Source organism: Hippopotamus amphibius, chromosome 2 (genome assembly GCF_030028045.1).
Source record: "Hippopotamus amphibius kiboko isolate mHipAmp2 chromosome 2, mHipAmp2.hap2, whole genome shotgun sequence".
NCBI classification, from domain to species: domain Eukaryota; kingdom Metazoa; phylum Chordata; class Mammalia; order Artiodactyla; family Hippopotamidae; genus Hippopotamus; species Hippopotamus amphibius.
The window spans coordinates 191,048,712-191,062,402 of NC_080187.1; the positions used below are offsets into that span (position 1 = coordinate 191,048,712).

The window sequence follows — 13,691 nt, forward strand, 5'->3', positions numbered from 1 at the left end:
AGAACAGTGTAGGCAGAGCATTCCTCACCCAGAGGAATTCCAACATTTAAGAGGAAGAGCCAGTAAAGGAGACTGAAAAGATGGGGCCTGTAAGGAAAGGCACAGCAAGGGAAATCTGAAAACTTCCCCAACAATTCCCTAACATTTTTATTTGTCATTTTCCTAAAAGTGCCTTATAGTGTGTATTTCTTTTGAGAGAGTGCATTACAATTTAGCTTTGAGGATTTAGCGTCAGTTCCAGAGATAGCTGGAGATACCTGTACCCTAGAAAAATCAATCTACAATTACCTGAAAAGTTATTTCCTCATCCCTATGTAAATTATACCAGTGTGGCCAGGGATCTTTGTTCGAATCACAGAATCACAGCCACGGGGTCCTCCTCTGTGCTCCTATGGGGTCATCCGAAAGAGTGCTAGGAATTCAGCTGAGATGTCCCCCGCCCCCTCTGAGAACAAACAACACTCCATCTTGCATTCTCACTGCCGGGAGGAAACCGAACTCGCTGCCTTGCCCACCGCCTAAGGCCCAGCACTGAGCGCCGTGCCCGTCACGGGCACCGTGATGCGGTTCCGCCGCTTTTCCGGCCCCAGAGAACAGAAGCCGGCGAGTCAGGGCCGCGGGCGGCGCCGCCGCAGGTAAATCGGCAGAGCTCAGGGCCCGACGTCGGGACACCGGCGCCAGATAAAAGGTGAGCGTCGAGAAAGGGAGGCGGAGGCAGCCGGAGGCGGCGGCAAGACTCAGGACGCCGAAAGCGCAGCTTCCCGGGAGGGCCCGGGCCTACGCCCGCCGCAGGGCTGTCGACGCGCCGCCTCCGCGCGCCGCTCGTCAGACGCCGGCGGCTACTGCTTCCGAGGTCATTCCAGCGGGGCGCGTCTTTCAGCGCGTCCAGCGGGAGCGGCGCCAACCTGCGGCCCAACTCGAGCAAATGCCTTCCCTCTGCCCTCTCCCAGTGCTCGGCTACCGTTTCCTTCCGTTTTTGCTCCGCTCGGCGTTTCACGGCGCGCGCCGCGCAAGGCCAGGGACGGAGACGGCAGGGCCCTCCCGGCTAGGCCCGCCCCAGGATCCCACCCCGCCGGGGGCCGTGCAGCGCCCCGCGCTCCGGCCGCTGAGCAGCGCCCGCAGTCCGAGCCGAGGTTGCCGCAGCGCCAGTGACTTCGGGGCCCGGGCGGGAGAGAGACGCTTTCCGGGGCGTGGGGAGGCTGGGAGCCCGGCCGGCTGCCCCCGGGGCCGGAGAGGGGGCGGGCAGCCGGCGGGACCTGAGGAAGCCCTCGGGCTTTGGGCCGCGCGCGCAGTGGGAGGGCCCGTGGCCCCGGCGGGCGGGAGCGAGTCCATTCGAGTCCCCTCACGGGGGAGGGGAGTGGTTTTGTATTTGGGGGCGAGGGCAAGGCCGGAGAGGCCGCCACTGACGTTGGATCCATGCCTTGTGTTTGGAAAGCTTTAAAAGGCTCCGTACCTTCTGTTCCCGAATCTGTTTTCCGAGAAGGATTTCCAACCCCAAATTCGAGCCTCATCTCTTCTCTCCGCCCGAACTGTGGGCTCGTCCAGGGGGAGGGGGCGGAGTGGGGAGCCGTTGGCGGGAAATTTAGAACTGTGCGCTGCGCTCACCCTGCTCGCTCTTGTTCCCTCCGCTCCCTCTTGTGCTCACGTGTCGCCCGGCCATGCCCTGCTCTCAAGAGGCACAAGTCAGCTCCCCCAGCAAGAGGGTCCGGCCAGCGGAGGAGGGCGGCATGCGGCTGCGCTTTGTCCGGCTCTCGGAGCACGCCACCGCCCCGACCAAGGGGTCCGCGCGCGCCGCCGGCTATGACCTGTACAGGTGAGTGGGCACCCTGTCCGCCCGCGCCCCCGGGAAGGCGGGCACCGGCGAAGAGGCCGAGGGGGCCGCCTCTGTCTCGTCATCCCTGCCCCTCGCAGAGAAGTCCCAGTTCCCGAGTTATAGAGGTCTCAGGTGCGCTGACATTCCGCGCGGCCCGCTGACTGCCGCAGCTTGAGACCGTCACTGAAAAGTACAGAAACAAACGCTTTTTGCATTATATAGGGTTTCTGTCTTTTCTTTTTTCTTTCTTTTTCTTTTTGGCCCCGCAGCGTGGCATGCGGGATCTTAGTTCCCCGACTAGGGATCGAAACCGTGCCCCCTGCAGTAGAAGCCCGGTCTTAACCACTGGACCACCAGGGAAGTCCCTCTGTCTTTTATTTAATGCTGAAAATTTTAGCTTTCCTCTTTAGCAAGAATTCAATACGGATTTGGGCAGAGTATGGAATAGTAAATATCAATAAAGCCCGCCCAGGTGTTATTTATTTTGCGACATTTATTGTGCCCTTTCCAACTGAAAGGTAGAGGTGAACAAGGCCCACCTTGGCCTTCAGGGAGTGGCCTGAGAGCGATGCTGTGCTCCGTTGAAAGAAAAGCCACGGTGGGAGAGCCTAGGTTCTTAGCTAATAAAATACCTAAGTAGGATTAACTAAAGCTGCTTCTGCCTTAAGGGTTGGTAAAATTTCTCTACATGTCCATATTTAAGGTCTCCCCAAGGACTGGAAATTTCCAAAAGGTTCCGAATATGAAAAGCAGAGATGTTGGTAGTACTACCACCTTCTCTTTTGTACAGCACTTTTAACCTGTACTTAAAAATTGCCCCATGTGCTATTTTATTTAATACAACAATCCTGAAGTAGATGAGTGTTACTGTTTACAGATGTGGGAGTTTGTGAAGAGATGAATTGATTGCCCAAGGGCTTAAGTATAATAGAATTTTTGGCCCTGAATTCAGTGCTTTTTTTTCCCCTTGACTACTGTCCCCAGTTCTTAGAACCATTAAAGTAGGTGAAAAGTAATATTGGGGGTGATAGGGTGATTATTACATGACTAAATCCCAAGCCTTAGGATTTATTTTAAAGCATCCCTGATAATTCTAATGTGAGAACCACTGGTCTAAGTCATAAGTACAGGAGAAGGGAAGAAAGGAGTATGTGATGATAGTGGGAGAAAAGAAAGAAAAAGAAAAGTGAGGTATAGACTATTGCAGCTGAAAGGGATATAGTTCAGTCCCTTATTTTCATGAATAATAGTAGAGTGATGTAGATTGACTACACCATATCTGGGTGCTATTGTGAGTATTAGGAGAGACTTCGATTTAAGATACTTTATAAGCATCCTCCTAATAAACACAGGTGACTTTCTATATACTGAAATAGACATGGAAATAACTCATCTCTTCAATAATTTAGAGTTTTAACTATTTCAAGACAGGAAATTCCATTGAAAAGAAAAATATAGCACCACTTTATCAGTCTTAATTAAGGGCTCCAAAGTAACTTCCAGTTCTGCTTATTGTAAAATCTCTTAAATTTCTATCAAGGAAATAGTAATAGTAAAATAGCAGCATTTGGTGGGTGAACCTTAGAGAACCAGTTCCTTGGTAGTGTCCATCTCCAGGGCCTGTTCACAGTGGGCCAGTGAAGTTCATGGCCACTGCTTGGTAAGTTTGGTAAACTACCAAGACCAGAACAGATGCAACACAGCTGAACTTACACCACCACCCGGCCCCCCTCATCATTTATGTTGACCATCCATTTTCTCCTTTCCTTCTGCATGTTTTCCCTAACGATTAGAGGATTTTTGTGAGAATAAAATGAGTTATACAAAGCAATTAGAACTGTGCCTGGCACATAGTAAGAGCTTAATAAATGTTAGCTATTATTTGCTACTATCTACTGTTTTTCTTGGTTCTTTATCTTCTTTTCATACCATGTTAGTGAAGCATTTACCTTTTAAAAGTCTGCCTTTCAGCCCCCTCCTGCTGAATGCTTAAAAATTTTGTTCAGGGGAGAATACATTTACATGTTGTCACCTCTTTCACCAAAAAATGCACAGAGAATTACTTTATCTAAATACCAGTTATCTTTCCCTATTTTTCTAGTGCCTATGATTACACAGTACCACCTATGGAGAAAACCCTTGTGAAAACAGACATTCAGATAGCTCTTCCTTCTGGGTGCTATGGAAGAGTAGGTAAGTGACTTGAGACACAGGTAACTATTTGTCAGGCTCTTCCTTTGTGAAATGTTCTTTCATCTTAGTTTCATTTGGGATATAAATGAGGGAAGGGATATTGCTTGGCCTGTGTCCTGAAATAAAGATGTGCCACCTGTGATGGCAACTGCAGTCATTTGAAAACTTTCCTTTCCTTTACGTGTCTACTTTTGCCTCTCTTTGCTTTTTTTTTTTTTTTCTTCATTCCTTGCTTAAGCTTTTAGGACACTCACATTGGCTCAGCAGGTTGTTTTCACAACTACTCACTGTGAGAAAAACTGAAAATATAGGTGATTTTTAACTGGTGCTTTTTTCCAGTCTTACCACCAACTCCCCCTTCAAGGATCAGATTGCATAGGAAGTCCGAATTCTTTGTGAAGATGGTGTTTATAAGAAAAAAGAGGCAGGCCTAGGTTAATTGCACATGGCATCTTATATCATGAGAGTAAAGTTTCTAACCCCTGAAGATACCAGGTCCCTTAGCCTTTCCCCCTTTGGGTATCCTCCAATGGAGTGTGCTAGGTAAGGGATGCTCTTCAGTGCACTAGAGGGAAATGTCTCATCAAGGGAGGAGAGAAGACAAAATGCAGGGCAAGCCAACAAGCCAACTTTTCTGCAGCAAGTCAGTTGTCACTGTACAAAGAGTTTAAAACGTAATTACTTGCTGACTAACTGCAGAGTAAACATGAAGGAGCAAATGAAACTGTGATCCCTGGGGGAATCTTGTTAGCCACGAGTCTGAGAACTGCTAATACTTTAGCCGTTAAAAGAAAAATGAGGGACTTCCCTGGTGGTGCAGTGGTTAAGAATCTGCCTGCCAATGCAGGGGACACGAGTTCAAGCCCTGGTCTGGGAAGATTCCACATGCCATAGAGCAGCTAAGCCCATGCGCCACAACTACTGAGCCTGCATTCTAGAGCTCGCGAGCCACAACTTCTGAGCCCATGCACTGCAACTACTGAAGCCCACGCACCTAGAGCCTGTGCTCCACAACAAGAAAAACCACTGCAGTGAGAAGCCCGTGCATGGCAATGAAGAGCAGCCCCCGCTCGCCACAACTGGAAAAAGCCCGTGCCCAGCAACAAAGACCCAACACAGCCAAAAATAAATAAATAAATAAATAAAATAATAAATAAATTTTTAAAAGAAAGAGAAAAATGAGATGAACTCTCCATCTCTTTTTGGCAGCACTGACTGCATTTTTAGTGTATTTGGAGGGGGGTGTGGAAGGGGATTAGGAGATGGAGTGAAATAACAATGAAGGCATGAAGGGGTAGCATTTATTGACAAAGTGCCTGTTTTAGGTTATTCTGGACTAAAATACTAGAAGTTAGCGTAATTAATAGGCCTGATGCTCAAGTCAGCAAGAATGAGATATAAACATAGCTTCTCACTCTGGTTCATTTGTTTCATACAGATGTGTCTTTTGGCATCTGAATTATGAGTATGAGCCCCAAGTTCTAAGCTAAGCTCTGCTACTCTGTGGTTGGGTTTATGCCTCTTTCTCTCTGCCTTCTTCTCATTCTGCATGTTCCCATACTGCAACATGCTCAGATCTCCTATCTTAAAAGTCCTTTTCCTCTGCCCCGTGTCCCTGCCAGCTACCATCCTCCCTTTGTGACCAGACATCTGGACAGAGTTGTCTACAGTTTTCCCCACTTGTTCACATTCCAGTTCATTCCAGCAGTCCACGGCTTCACCACCATAGATCCTCATCATAGAGCCTGAAGACATGCTGGAGTGGTTTAAGTTACTTTTGAATTAAACCTTGTCAATATTTTCTAAACTATTCTTTTGTACTTTCGTAATACAATGTGATAAACACATTTTTAATTTAGAAGCATCTGCTAAGGTTAAGATTAAGATACAGATGTTATAGGAGATGAGAGTGACATGCTTAAATTGTGTCAATTATATTCAGTATTGCCCTTCCCTCTTAAGACAGTCAATTTCTCCTTTTTTGTTTTGTAGCTCCACGTTCTGGCTTGGCTGCAAAACACTTCATAGATGTAGGAGGTAATATAGTTATGTTTTTGCTCTGTAAATATTTGCAAGTGTTTACTTTGTCTTTGCTTAAGGGGCAGTAATCAAATGACAAATTTTATTTTTATCATCAATAAAAGAAAATGATTTTTGTTGTCTTGCCTTTTAGAAATTTCTATCTTGACATTACAGACGATTATGATATAGTTTTAAATGCTGTTTGAGTATGTCTAATTTTTTAACGACCATTATGTGAAATGCATTTTATTTTACTAATAAGTTAGACACTATCTGACAGGATTTTGCCTTGGTTTAGTGATAATCTGCATTTAGTCCAAAAATGACTCTGTTCATAGAAGGAAGTTTGTTATCATAAGGAAAGGAAAAGCTTTTCTATCATTATTTAAGCAATTGTAGTGAAAGCTTCTCTAACAAGACATCTTTGTCCTCAGATAAGTGGATATGCTAAATTCTCCACCTCTTGGCGTTTTTACAAAGCTACTTTTTAACAGACTAGGAAACTGGCTCAGAAATGAGCCCAAGTTGACACATTAAAAACTGGAATCCATCCATATGATTCCAATCCCCTTGTTCTTTCCACTGCAGTTAAATACTGTGAATCACCCTGCCTTGTCCCTCCACCTGCGGAGCACTGCCCTGAATTAGCTCACTGTTACCTGCGCTGCAGGGTGCTGGTGACCTCTGGCCGAGGCCTGTCCCTGGGCTGTCTCCCCATGGTGTCGCTAGGTGGTGCTGTAGGGCAAGCCGGGAGCCTAGAAGTAGTTCTTAGGGACTGAAGAGGAGCACAGTTTGACTCAGCAGAGAGGGACAGCCCTCCGGGGTTGAGGATTGCCTGGGCTCAGTTATGCTTGACTTTCAAAAATACTTTTACAAGGTCAGTATGGTCATTTAGGACTATAACTTAAGGATATAAAAGATTGTATATACAATATATAAAATTGTATATACAATTTTAAATAAATTTCAAAGGATTGTGACAGGAACATGAACTTTGGAATAACAACTGGATTTGGGCCCCAGCTTGGTCACTAACAAGCTAGTTATTACTTAGCTTTTCTGAACCTCAGTTTCCTTATCTGTAAAAATGAAAATTACTGTGCTTGCCCCTGAAGGATGGTAAGGTTGAATGATAATGTACCTAATATTTCCTGTCCCTTAGGGACTTCTCAGATTTTTTTTTTTCTTTTTAACATGGAAACTGTTTTTCTGACTTTATTACTAAATTTTGCTCTGTTGAAAACAATCCTCTGAAAAAAATTCATGTAAAAGCAATGGAAAGTTAGTTTGCCTGGTGGTTGGTGTGGTATTATTCACACAGTCACATTGTGGTGTGCTCTTGGATGCAGAGTATCTTAAAAATGTCTCTTAGGCACGAGTTTATCATAGTTGGCTACAGTTTATTTCAGAAGAGGGATGTTGTTAGAAATCCCAGGCTGTAAATAAGGGTCAAAGGGAAAAGTTGAGTATGCAGGATTCCGTTCAGAATTCACATCTGGTAGGTGTGGATAGCTTTCACTAAAGAAGGTTTCCAACAAATGACATGCCAAAGTCTTGACACAGTAAAACTTTTGCCTGAAGTCAGTTAATCACTCTGCCAGTTCCAATGCATGATTTTTCCAGTGATAACTTCAAAATACTTTCTGCTTTCTCATGAAGAGAAATATCCCTGATGTTTATGTCCCTTATATAGAAAAGGAATAAGTCTTGTGTTTTTCTTGAAGGTCAGTTAGCCTTTGAGTAATAAGTAATAAATGAACTTAGAACTATTAGGTTTTTTTAAAATTTTATACCGTTGGCATTCATACTTTAAAAAAGTATTAATTAAGGGCCTTTTTTTGGTCATACATTTTAATTGACTTCAGACAACTTCATTTGTTTTAGTTAAGGACTTTTCAGACTTCTTTGTGCCAAGCATAAAATTTAGGTAGGTCACCTGACTTTGCAGAATTTAAGATCCCCAACCATGTGAGTGTGACAGGACTACTTTACAGATACATAGAAAAGGCCTTTACAAAAGGGAGTTTTTTTGTATTGTAAAAGATACCATAAAGTAAATAAATAAATACTTGCAAGTCATATGAAAAAGAGTTAAATACCCAAACAGATAAGAAAAAAAATGATCTTAAAATGGACAAGAGGATGTGCAAGTGTGCGACAGACACACGGAGGGAAAAAGCCCAGCCTTGCTGGTCATCAGGAAAATGCAGATACAGCCATGAGGTACCATTTTTTACTCATCGCATTGGCCGTAATTTAAAAGATCTGGTATTTATTGTCAGGGAGTTCGGAAATGGGCATTCTTAAATATCACTGATAGAAATTTGAATTGCTATACCTTTTTTACAAAGTTATCTAGCAATATCCATTACAATTTTAAATATACACACCCTTGAGCCCAGGAAAGTGCTTTTTTGAAACTATTTGATGAGAATTAAAAAAAACCAGCTAATACACAAGAGCATATGTACAGGACTGCCTTGATTAATATGGGAAAAATGTGAAAACAACCTGTTTGATATGTAGGAGAATAGTTACATAGCGTTGTATTTCCATATTTGGGATCTAAAAGAATGACTAAGATTTAGATATATTACTCCCCAAGGATATCAATAATATTTTAGGTGGAAAGAAAATAATGTGTAAAATACATTACTGTAACATTGGCTACCTGAGGGAGGGTCAGGGAACAGTATTAGCCTTTACTTCATATGTATTTGTACTATTTGGGTAATGAAACGAGCGTTCAGAAGGCCGCCCACATTGTCTTTACCTAATGCATTCTAGGTGGATGAACGCTAGCCTGTACTTCAGCACTCCCACATGGAGATGCCAAGGCCTGTGGTCATTTGTTCCGGCATGGGAGGCATGGAATGACCTGCTGCTGAGGGGTTCCTTCATTAACTCTGATCTGAGCTGTTCTGTAGATGAAACTTTATACATCTAGATAATATAAAAAACAGCTGATCCCATCTTTATATCTATTCGTTCAATAAATATCAAGGACTAATTTAATGATCAACTGGCAGTGGGGGAAGATGCCAGGCTTCAGTATTTTTTGAATTGGTTAAAGTTTTATTGCCATAGAACCAGAAAAGAATAGACTGTTTCCTTCAGTCTAGACATGATATGAACCACTTTCAGCCACTTTTATACTCACCCTTTTCACTGTTAAAAATGTGTTTATCTTTAATGCAAACTCTTAAAAGTGTTGTGTCAGGAACCTTTTAAGAAGTGCTTAAGTTCAGTTTCACTTATCCCTAGTAATTCATTCATAAAGCACAGGGGTCCATTTAAACTTCTACCTTAATCCACTGGAAAAATCTAAAATGTTGGTTTTTCTGAATATTTTTCCCCATGGTGGAATTTTTTAAAATTTTTGCTTTTTTTTCCCCCTCTTATATGAGAAAATTGAAAGGGGATGCTTACCCTTGTTCTAAAAAAGAAAAAAAAATTTTTTTCAGTTGACCTTCAAATAATTATGAGTCTCACCAACCAGCATTAGTACCCTTTGAGCTAAATTCCTGATATGTTTTATTTTCTTTTTTCTTCTTTGATAAGAGTTTTGTTTTGTTTTTTAAAGAAGTGAGGTGTTAATAAGAAGATGTAAGATGTGACATGGAGCTACATTTAATTAGATTCCTATCCAGCATTTTACAAACTGAAGGGAAAGTATAAAAGGAAATAGGTATTGAGGGAGATGGAGGGGATAGGAGAGTGACTGTTAATAGGTAGGGGGTTTCTTTTTGGGGTGATGAAAATGTTCTAAAATTGATTGTGGTCGTGTTTGCACACCTCTGAATATGCTAAAAACCACTGAATTGTGAATTATGTCTCAATATTAAAAAAGGAAATGAGAAGGCCTGGTGCACTTATATTATCTGTGCTTGTGTTTATGGAAACATTTGGATTCTTGGCCCAAAGATAAGGGCTAGCAAGTCTGGTAAATGTACTTTTCTGGGCCAAGGCTGGGCCCTGGCTCAGGTTTCTCTCCTGCAAAGATTTGCTGCCCTTGTGTTTATAATCTCAAACAGGTACAAATTACATACAGTTCTGTGTAAAAGTGTACCCATTATTAAGCCTATGTGCTAATGTCTTCTGAGAGATCATGCTCTAAGAAAGGATGGTAGCCCAGATTAAAAGGAGAGGAAGAACGTGAGCTGAACGGTTCAGCTCCATTTCATTATAAAAATGGAATGTTCTGATATCTGCTAGACTGCTACTTAACGGTGTCAGCATTGACTCATTCCACTGCAGATCTTCAGGCTTTCTGACATTTTTATTTATGACTCAATCATATTTCAGTCTGGATATTAGTGGGAAGCTGCTACCAGGAAAAGCCTTTAAAACCCAAATCATAATTTTCTACTAGTCTTTTTGGCAGGTGTGCCGCAGATAGACAGTAGGATTGGAGAGAGTAATTCAGGATGACTTGTCTGAGATGCTAAGTGCCTACTCTTAATTTAGAGTGGGTAATGGTCACCATTTTGTAAGGATGACAGGTTGGAAAATTAGGACCACTTTCTAAATTCTTATTTGCATTTTAGTAATATCATTTCCTAGTTTTGAGGCTTTACATAGTACCAGAGCAAGATTTACATATTCATTACAAGGATAAAACTCTCAGAGCTACATAGGAATGATTTTGAGGTAATCATATACCCTTAGTCTTTTGGTACCATAAACCAAGCTAATATTATTTTTCTTTTCTCTAGCTGGTGTCATAGATGAAGATTATAGAGGAAATGTTGGTGTTGTACTATTTAATTTTGGGAAAGAAAAGTTTGAAGGTATGTTAAATATATATAGTCACATAAATGCAGTGAGTTTTCCAAGTTATGTGTGTCTAAATAACACATACTAACTTCTCTAATTCTCATTGTACTGTACAAGGCAAGATACAGAGAATGCATTGATAAAATATCAGTAATAAATTTTGTTTTTTCCTTTGAAGTCAAAAAGGGTGATCGAATTGCACAGCTCATTTGTGAACGGATATTTTACCCAGAAATAGAGGAAGTTCAAGTAAGTATCATAGAAGCTGAGTAGGGAATGATGTAACATCTTCAATGAAGGAAAAATAAAATTTTAATAAAATAAAATTTTGAGGATTTAATATGCTATTTGTAACTAAATACAGATCTTCCTTGACTTAATGGGATTACATCCCCATTAGTCCATCGTAAGTTGAAAGTATCTTAAGTTGAGAATGCACTTAATACATCTAACCTACGGAACATCATAGCTTAGCCTAGCCTACCTTAAACGTGCACAGAACACTTATATTAGCCTACATTTGGACAAAATCATCTAACACAAAGCCTGTTTTATAATAAAGTGTTGAGAATCTCATGTAATTTATTGACTACCGTGCTGAAAGTGAAATGTAGAATGGTTGTATGAATACAGAACAGTTGTAAGTGTATCAGTGGTTCACCCTTGTGATGGTGTGGCTGACTGGCGGCTACAGCTCACTGCCATTGCCCAGCATCACAAGAGTATCATACCGTATATCACTAGCCCATGAAAAAGTCAGAATTCAATATTTGAGGAACAGTTTTTACTGAATGCATATCACTTTCGCACCATCATAAAGTCAAAAAATTCATAAGTCAAACCATCCTAAATTGGGAACCATCTGTAGTAGAATATGTAACTAGCCCTACTTCAGGCAAAATTAAAATCTTAGTTATAGAATTTCTTGAAATGTTTTCCATAGCTATTATATAGCATTACTTTGGATAATAAACCACTTAAACAGACTGTGAAATTCTATTCCCTTAGGGTTTCTGGAAATTATTCAATATTTTAATTTATGAAACTTTTAAAAATTTAATTTTATGTAATCTCCCTTTTGAAACAATGGTATAGCAAGAATGAAAGTCTTAAAAATTAGGAGCTGGAAAGAACTGAAAAAGGATCTGAAATTAACTATATGGCTCACTACCTTTATGTCTTTTCAGGTTTTAGATGACACAGGAAGGGGTTCAGGAGGTTTTGGTTCCACTGGAAATAATTAAAATTTATGCCAAGAACAGAAAATGAGAAAATGTACTTTTTTCCTTGAAAATAAAGACTTTGCTTACAGTGTTTTGGTGTTTTGCACTTCTGTAAACTTAATAACTTTAGCTACTAAAAATAGTTGGTTCTCTTATGATCAAGGAAAGGGTACCTCTATGGGGATCCTGTAGAAACTTGCTTTCTTGTGTTTTGATTGTTATATACATCTGTGTGGTGACCTCATGCAGTTTCTTTTTTAAATTAAATGCACATCAGTTACCCCAAAACCTATATTATTTGATTCACTGTGCATTACCCCTTCAGTAACTTATTTTTTAATTGCTTTATATATCGTAAGCAATGCCTTTCACTCAATAAATTTGCATTCTTTCACAGATACAAATTATTGCATAAACTGATCTAGAGGACAACAAAAAGAAGTTAAAGTTATTCCTAATTCTTCCCTTCTTTTCAGTGATCTAAAAACTGTTTTTTTTTAACCTTAAGATTCTTTGTGAGTGTGGGAAGAAGGGAATCCTCAGTTTGTTTATTTTTAGGTTTTTCCTTTTTTTTTTTTTAACCTTCCTTTTTCTAGACCCCAGGTTAACTGGGTAGAGGTGTATTTGTGAAAGGAAATGTAACTTGGGAATTTCCAGTTGGTTTGTTCTTCTGAATTTCATTCTATCAAGTACATTGTAGTTATATGAGTTTCCCTTACTGAAGTAGCAGTAATAGGGCGCATCCAAGAAAATATACAATTTAATAGGGGTAAAAAGATCTAATGAGGTATGCTTAGACCACAGGTTTGTCCAAGCCAAGGACCTTTCAGTAGGTATATCTCAGCAACATGAATTAGATTGATTAACATCTATTGCAGCCTTCTTCTTGGTGTGCTTTCCTTTTCTGCATTTCCCCACCCCTTTGCACCAGGGCTTTGGGTGTCACCTAGGCTTTGTCAATCAGATGCACTAGTGTGAGACTCAAAAGGCATCATTTTGCAGGTGTGGGTCATACAGATGGAATGCTTCTGGGGTTAGGGTTAGGGTTGGAAGCACAGGTTAGTTTCTTTCTTCTGTCCTTCTAGTGATTCTCTAGGCCATTTTATACCCTGCAATGTAGTATTTTCCATTACTTTGGAAATGTAACTGTGGGTCACAATTCATTAGTCATGAAATCAACTCAGTGGGTCATAACTAGCATTTAAAAAAAACATTGAATAGAGAAACAGCAGAGGACAACACATCAGATGGGTAAATATTGTTAAGATTATTTGAATTATATATTTACGTGTGCAAGTGTGTACTGGGTTATGGTATAAATTATTTCTGAAGTCAGTAAAATTTAAATAAATTATTTTCTGCTAAAGTAGCCAGAGTCAGGTTCTCTGAACCCCGAGCAATATGTAGTAACAGGTGAGTAAGAACAGAGTATGATGTGACTACCAAGAGATATAGCCTTAGTTTACACTGTTAATGTTAAGTCCACTATGTTAAGCACTTAGAAACTGCTAGTTTCTCTCATGCCCGTGGGAGAACAGGTAATTTATAGGTAACAAAAAAAAGCTCAGAGACAGCTAGTGATGACCACTATTAAAATTCAGGTCCTATGGCTTCAAAGCCCATGTTCTTTGTAGCATCTTAAGTCTTCCAAGCAATAAAGAGAA

The 13,691-nt window shown here is 41.0% G+C and overlaps 1 protein-coding gene and 1 long non-coding RNA gene across 4 annotated transcripts in view; one reads left to right on the forward strand and one right to left on the reverse strand.

The window, feature by feature from the left end:
* LOC130845216 (uncharacterized) overlaps positions 1 to 1,527 on the reverse strand; it is an 83,320-nt gene extending 81,793 nt beyond the window's left edge. The window contains exon 1 of the long non-coding RNA XR_009051352.1: positions 1,454 to 1,527. This is a non-coding gene — a long non-coding RNA (uncharacterized LOC130845216). The remainder of the gene's footprint in view (positions 1 to 1,453) is intronic.
* On the forward strand, positions 498 to 12,120 carry DUT (deoxyuridine triphosphatase). Of its 3 annotated transcripts, none has more exons than XM_057722112.1 (7): positions 498 to 688; positions 1,675 to 1,813; positions 3,915 to 4,006; positions 5,999 to 6,043; positions 10,744 to 10,818; positions 10,983 to 11,053; positions 11,992 to 12,120. In XM_057722112.1, the coding sequence occupies exons 2-7, from the start codon at positions 1,728 to 1,730 to the stop codon at positions 12,046 to 12,048; spliced, it is 426 nt and encodes a 141-aa protein (XP_057578095.1). In that variant the 5' UTR covers positions 498 to 688; positions 1,675 to 1,727; the 3' UTR covers positions 12,049 to 12,120. The 3 variants fall into 3 exon arrangements, 2 of the variants coding, with proteins under 2 accessions (XP_057578095.1, XP_057578096.1); XM_057722113.1 differs by lacking the exon at positions 498 to 688 and adding an exon at positions 714 to 1,133; XR_009051351.1 differs by lacking the exons at positions 498 to 688; positions 11,992 to 12,120 and adding exons at positions 766 to 1,133; positions 8,136 to 8,251 and having other exon boundaries at positions 10,983 to 11,055.
* The last annotated feature ends 1,571 nt before the right edge of the window (positions 12,121 to 13,691 follow it).

Bases quoted from the DNA above. Each gene is read 5' to 3' on its own strand.
- DUT (XM_057722113.1), top strand. From the start codon at position 926: ATGCCTTCCCTCTGCCCTCTCCCAGTGCTCGGCTACCGTTTCCTTCCG. The intron at 1,814-3,914 runs GTGAGTGGGCAC...CTATTTTTCTAG, and splicing joins GCCGGCTATGACCTGTACAG to TGCCTATGATTACACAGTAC. The intron at 6,044-10,743 runs GTAATATAGTTA...TCTTTTCTCTAG, and splicing joins ACACTTCATAGATGTAGGAG to CTGGTGTCATAGATGAAGAT.